Source organism: Triticum urartu, chromosome 3 (assembly GCF_003073215.2).
Source record: "Triticum urartu cultivar G1812 chromosome 3, Tu2.1, whole genome shotgun sequence".
Lineage (NCBI taxonomy): Eukaryota > Viridiplantae > Streptophyta > Magnoliopsida > Poales > Poaceae > Triticum > Triticum urartu.
The window spans coordinates 642,861,724-642,867,395 of record NC_053024.1 but is presented as its reverse complement, the minus strand read 5'-3'; the positions used below and the strand labels follow the sequence as shown (position 1 = coordinate 642,867,395).

The window sequence follows — 5,672 nt, the reverse complement described above, 5'->3', positions numbered from 1 at the left end:
TTGCTTGTATCCCATGTGGTATTGGATGGCTTCACAGTGTGCCATCAAAATAGATCTGAGCAGTTTGTGTTAGGTGGGCCTGCCCATTATTCAATATCATTGTTCCTATTAGAGAAATTGTAGCCTTTATGCTATATTTACTTTGCTTGCAATTGGAGGATCAATATATAGTTCATACACATATGTCTATTACAAAAAAAGAATCTTACAATTTAATGTTGCTCAACATCATATATCAATGTGTTAACGTCTAGCTTACCAAGTGCAGTCACTATGACAGTATGACTCGTCACATTGTTGTTCAGACTATAGGCAGCGGTTCCTTGTATGGCAATTGAATTGATTTCTCTTACCAAGTGGAGCTTTTATTTTAGATCACTCAAGCTATGGATGGTATTGAGGCTTTATGGCGTGGAAAACCTGCAGAGCTATATCAGAAAGCACATGCAGTTGGCTAAACAGTTTGAACAACTTGTATTATCTGATTCAAGATTTGAGGTAACAGAGAAAATAAACCAGTTAGTACATCTATTTAATGATACTATGGAACTCTCTGTTTCTGTAGTTCAAAAGAACATCATGTTTTCTTCTTCCATTGGAAATCTCTATTTTATAGAGATCTTATTTACTTCACTAATTTAGGTAGTAACTCCAAGGAACTTTTCCCTTGTGTGTTTCCGCCTTCTGCCCCCAACTTCGGAGGATGACAATGGCCGTAACCTTAACTACAGCCTAATGGATACCTGTAACTCAAGTGGAAAGATCTTCATATCACATACGGTTGGTTATTAGCAGATCCTTCAATGATCTCCATATGTATTCATGAAGCATAAATATCCACTGATTTCCTGTGTGGTACTTTTTTCTTCAACAGGTTCTTTCCGGAAAATTTGTCTTGAGATTTGCCGTTGGAGCACCACTGACCGAGGAGAAACATGTGGATGCTGCTTGGAAGCTTTTGCAAGATGAGGCCAGCAAGATCTTAGGAAGTTTGTAGATTATAAATGCAGATGCTTATTGATTAAGCTCCACCATTTAGGCCTATTATCTTGATTAGCTTTTACAGTTGCTCATACAAACATTTTTGAAAGGTCCACATGAAGTCATAATAACAGTCCTTGTGAGAAGTAATTTGGGCTGACCACGATGTGCAAACTTGGTTTAAGTAAGGATTCATCGGTGTAACAGATGGTCCTGAACTAAAATGCAGGCAGTGCAGTACCAAACGAAAATCTTATTCAAGATTAGAGGACAAATGGGTGGGAGACTAATCTAATTAAACATCTTAACTAGGTAATTTCAGGATTCAATATTCACAAACAGTAATGCCCTGCTTACCTTTGTAACATGGCAAGGGTCAATAGGCCAAAAGCAACAGCCACTGTAGCAGAACCACACATTAGTATATATGGCGTTAACTATAATGAACATTAACTTGATAAAAAGGGCACCTTATAGACAAATTTAATCTGATAAAAAAATCATTTGTTCATGTTTGCAGGGGTGCCTCTAACTCGATTAACATTTATCAACAACCCAAGAAGCCAATACTTTCCGCAAGTACAACTTTATCAACTGTGATTCTAACCTCCAGATTTATAGTATGCGTAACAACTTCAATCCTATACATGGAACTCAGGATTTACCTTCTACTCCCTCCATGAAGAGTATATGCCATCTCAACTGATCGAAACGGGAGACAAATAAATTCAGGGAAGAAAGATATAAAAAAAAATGCAGCTAACCCCTGTCAATCAAAGAAAAACTGTGAAAGTTGGTCGATGCACACGGGCCATGCGTGCCCTTTTAATTCCCCGGAAGTCTCATTTCACAGTTGATTAATATTGAAGAACTGGGAAGCTCCAACCTCCAGCGACAAGAGCTGCAGCAAACGTCACCGGAGCGATGACCAAAATCACCTGACAGAGTTACGAGGTCCTGAAACTGCAACGTGGGCGGTATGCACCACAGGCACAGGCACAGGCACCGATCAACATATTGAGTTCTTTACAACTAAGCAAACCAGTGCTTACTACAGAGCATATTTCACAGCGACTTCAACTAAACTGAGAAGGTAAAGGACTCCCAACAAACCACATGTTTTACTAGCAACTAGTAAGATGGCTGGACAAAGCACGAAACGGAGCCTACGATATTCTAGGGCAAGTCAACGCAGAAGCGGATCCACGGCACTGACAGAAGCGGCAAAGTACAGACCATGCCTAGCGTAGTGCAGATACTTTGGCAAAAGAAATGAGGAACATCCGGCCACTTTGATCGCAACATCGCGATGGAGCTCACTTCATAAGCATACGCATGCCCCTGAGAAGCATCCTCGCTTCATCATTAAGCTCGTCCTCATACACACCATCAAGGTAGCGGGAAGGATCGCAGTAGTCGTCGTAATCATCCGAGCCAAGCTCGTAGTCAGAATCAGATCCCACATAATCACCCAGAAAGGACTCTGAATTCCTCCAAATAGGGCTCTTCACAATGAAGTCGTAGTCATCGGTTGAGTCATTCGGAAGCCTCAGTGTGCTTATCCTGGCACACTTTGCACGCAGGGCATCGTCCATGGTGACGTTGAAACAGTGGCGGATGTCAAGGGACTCCAGGTGTCGGCAATTGTCCAGGATGGCTGTCAGCCCTTTGTTGGTGAGGCTATTGCCAAACAGCTGCAAAGAGCGTAGCTCGTGCATAGTCGCAATCCCCAGGGCTTCCTCGTCCTTTTCCTGCTCACTGGCTTCATAATCAAAGAACACATCCTTACACAGTCTGAAGCGTTTCAGCTGTGGGCATGCTTTACCGATAACCCCAAAGACACCACTGTCATCCACATTTGGACACACTGAAAGCTCGAGCTCCTCAAGCAAAGGGAACTTCATTATCGCCTCAGTGAGTCCATCATCGAAAACATCATAGCAAGAAATGAGGCGAAGGCTCTTAAGAGATGGTGCCCTGCAAATACAACACTTGGATCTCAATAACCGATAAATATGCCGTGTGTGTGGAAAGGCATAAGCATGCTGTATAAAATAGGCAGCTAGAGTGAATGTTTTGGAAGACTTGCATGGCTCCAATCGCAGTCCATGCATAGAACATTTCATAAATTCAGATAATTGCATAGCATCATAGGTACACAATTTAGAGGGATTTAGTATAATTCAATTAATGATTAATTGCTAGGTTTAACAGAGAAAATTTCAGGGATGCTAACTTGTCGATGCCTGCAATTGCAGATTGCATATAAGGATAAATTCTGCACTCTGGCACATGTACTCAGCTGAGTTTGTTCTGTTTAACCATATCATTTAACTCAAATTATTGCCAATTCGACAGTTACACCAGGAAATGGCCAGAAGCCTGAAAAGCTGACTTCCAAATGAATTTTTTCTCAAACCAATCCAAAGAAGCCTCCCACACCGCATTAAGAAACGAAGATGTGAAGAACCCGGCTGAGTTCAATGCCAGACCATGCATAGGCTGACGACACAACATCAATGTTTTGGTTGGATGTAAAACTCAACATTCCTTATAAATGAGAGGTGGACACAGAGGAATGGGTTCATGTGTGTGTTGCGGGGTACATCAATCACCTGCGGGTGGCTAAATGTTGGGATAAGAGAAATTCAGCAGAATAAAACTTGAGGCGGTGTCAGAATCATCCTGATTGGAAACTTTCAGAATCAATTGTTAGATTTAAGGGACAGTGAACATTTCAGGGATGCGAACTTGTCGACGCCTGTAACAGCAGGTTGCATATTAGGAAAAATTCTGCACTCTAGCGTATGAACTCAACTAAGTTCGTTCTGTTTAAGAATCAACAGAACTAAAATGATTGCCAAATTGACTGCTTCCCTAGAAACTGCCCAGAAGCCCTGAAAAGTTAACTGGCAACTGTGTTCTGTTTCGAACCAAACCAAAAAAGCCTTCCCAATTGTATAAGACCAATGCATAGGCTGTCAACACAACATCAACATTTCGTTCGATGGCAACTCAGCATTCCATTCAATACGGGATTGGTGCTGGCACAGAGGAATAGGTTCATGTGCATGGAACTGTTGCATTTTACCTTTTGCTACTTAAATTCGCTGTAATCCGAAGAACCTATGGTTTCTAATGTAGCAATCGGAGATGAAATTCTCTTTTATATATAAAAAAATCCCCATGTGAGCACCTCGTGTACAGCTGTATCATCACCAACCAGCATCAGATCTATGCACACCGTATCTTCACTCTTCAGTACAGACACTAGGAAGCTATCTTAACGAAGGTTGTTGCACATTGCAAGCATTCTGTTGCTAGTTTACACTAACCTCACTCCCATTTCACAATAAAATTGCATGATTCCTACGGACAGAAATTTGTACCGAAAATTTCCGCAGACAATACTCGTGACCCAAAGGCACACATACATTGCAGGGAATAGCGACGAAAACAGAACGTGCAGCCAATGCGGAACAAATAAAATCAAAACGAGAGCCCCTAAAATCAGGGGAGGAGAGGGGATTGGGGGATTCAAAATCTCACTGGTCGGCGAGGTAGAGGAGGAAGTCGTGGTCGGCGGCGTACTCGCACCAGAACGCCTCGCACCTCCCCGCGCTGCGGCGGACGGCGGCCTGCGCCATCCCGGGGAAGTTGAGCTCGTGCTCGAGGTCGGCGTGGCCTAGCATGTTGATGCGGCGCCACAGCTCGGGCTCGTCGCGAGCGGCGCCGCGCCAGGAGCGGCACAACTGGCCCGCCCCCATCAGGATGTCGACGTGGTCGAGCTTGTGGAGGATGGCCGAGATCGCGTCCAGCGGCAGCTCCGCCCAGTTCCTCGTCTCCGTCTCATCCGCGGCCGCCGGCGCCGTCGGCGCATTGCGGCCGCGTCGTCCGCCGCGCCCGCCTCGGCGACGGCGGGAAGAGGAGGATAAGGGCATCGCGCTGTGTGGCTGTCCGGGTTAGGGTTTGGGGAAGGAAGGCGCGGGAATGATGCGCCGTTTGCGGGTGGTGGTGACGAAGGTGGCAGCAGCAGGTGAGTGTAGAAGACTCGGGTCAACTGAACGTGGGCATTTTTTCCTTCTCCAAACGCAATACAATACAGACGTAAGCGCTCATATATATGCGTATATACTCACTCTTATAAACGTATATTCACACACTCTATTTCTATAAACACATTCGAGAGACTGGGCCTACATATCATCTTGAGATTTACGAAGTTATCGTAGGCGACTCGTTTCTTCCCATTGAAAGCGTATCACTGAAAATCTTAAAATAAATCCAGGAATAATGCGAGCAACAGAACTTGAACCCTGGTGGGCTAGAATACCACTGTCCCTCTAACCATCCAACCACAGATTAGTTCGCACGTGGGGCCTAATACTCACTTGCTCCCTATAAAAGCGTTTAGATCACTGGTTAAGGAGTATAATCTTTTTAAAAATCAGACCTCGTCAGCTTTAATCAAATTATTGGTGAAAAATATTTACATCTAGCATGCCAAACATATACAAGTATATTCATCATAAGACGTAGTTTTATATTTTATATATTTTGTATATTGTAGATAGATAGTTTATTCTATAAACTTAGTCAAAGTTTGTAAAGTGTGACTTCTCAAAATATGTATACACACTATATTATGGAATAGAGGAAGTATGTTTTTTTCAGAAGAAGTTTGCCTAGTA

The 5,672-nt window shown here is 43.4% G+C and overlaps 2 protein-coding genes across 2 annotated transcripts; one reads left to right on the top strand and one right to left on the bottom strand.

The window, feature by feature from the left end:
* The first annotated feature begins 378 nt into the window (after positions 1 to 378).
* LOC125548945 (tryptophan decarboxylase 2-like) lies at positions 379 to 1,021 on the top strand. Its single transcript, XM_048712459.1, has 3 exons — positions 379 to 498; positions 643 to 780; positions 875 to 1,021. Exons 1-3 carry the CDS (start codon positions 391 to 393, stop codon positions 995 to 997), a joined length of 369 nt encoding a protein of 122 aa, XP_048568416.1. The 5' UTR covers positions 379 to 390; the 3' UTR covers positions 998 to 1,021.
* Positions 1,022 to 1,838: 817 nt separating this feature from the next.
* LOC125545626 (putative F-box/LRR-repeat protein 23) lies at positions 1,839 to 5,011 on the bottom strand. Its single transcript, XM_048709637.1, has 2 exons — positions 4,531 to 5,011; positions 1,839 to 2,958 (listed from the first exon to the last, which is right to left on the bottom strand). Exons 1-2 carry the CDS (start codon positions 4,920 to 4,922, stop codon positions 2,298 to 2,300), a joined length of 1,053 nt encoding a protein of 350 aa, XP_048565594.1. The 5' UTR covers positions 4,923 to 5,011; the 3' UTR covers positions 1,839 to 2,297.
* Positions 5,012 to 5,672: the final 661 nt, after the last annotated feature.

Excerpts from the sequence above, each read along its gene's own strand:
- LOC125548945 (XM_048712459.1), top strand. The coding sequence starts at position 391 with ATGGTATTGAGGCTTTATGGCGTGGAAAACCTGCAGAGCTATATCAGA. Across the intron at positions 499-642 it reads TATCTGATTCAAGATTTGAG|GTAGTAACTCCAAGGAACTT; the intron begins GTAACAGAGAAA and ends TCACTAATTTAG. Across the intron at positions 781-874 it reads AGATCTTCATATCACATACG|GTTCTTTCCGGAAAATTTGT; the intron begins GTTGGTTATTAG and ends TTTCTTCAACAG.
- LOC125545626 (XM_048709637.1), bottom strand. The coding sequence starts at position 4,922 with ATGCCCTTATCCTCCTCTTCCCGCCGTCGCCGAGGCGGGCGCGGCGGA. Across the intron at positions 2,959-4,530 it reads CTCCTCTACCTCGCCGACCA|GGCACCATCTCTTAAGAGCC; the intron begins GTGAGATTTTGA and ends TTGTATTTGCAG.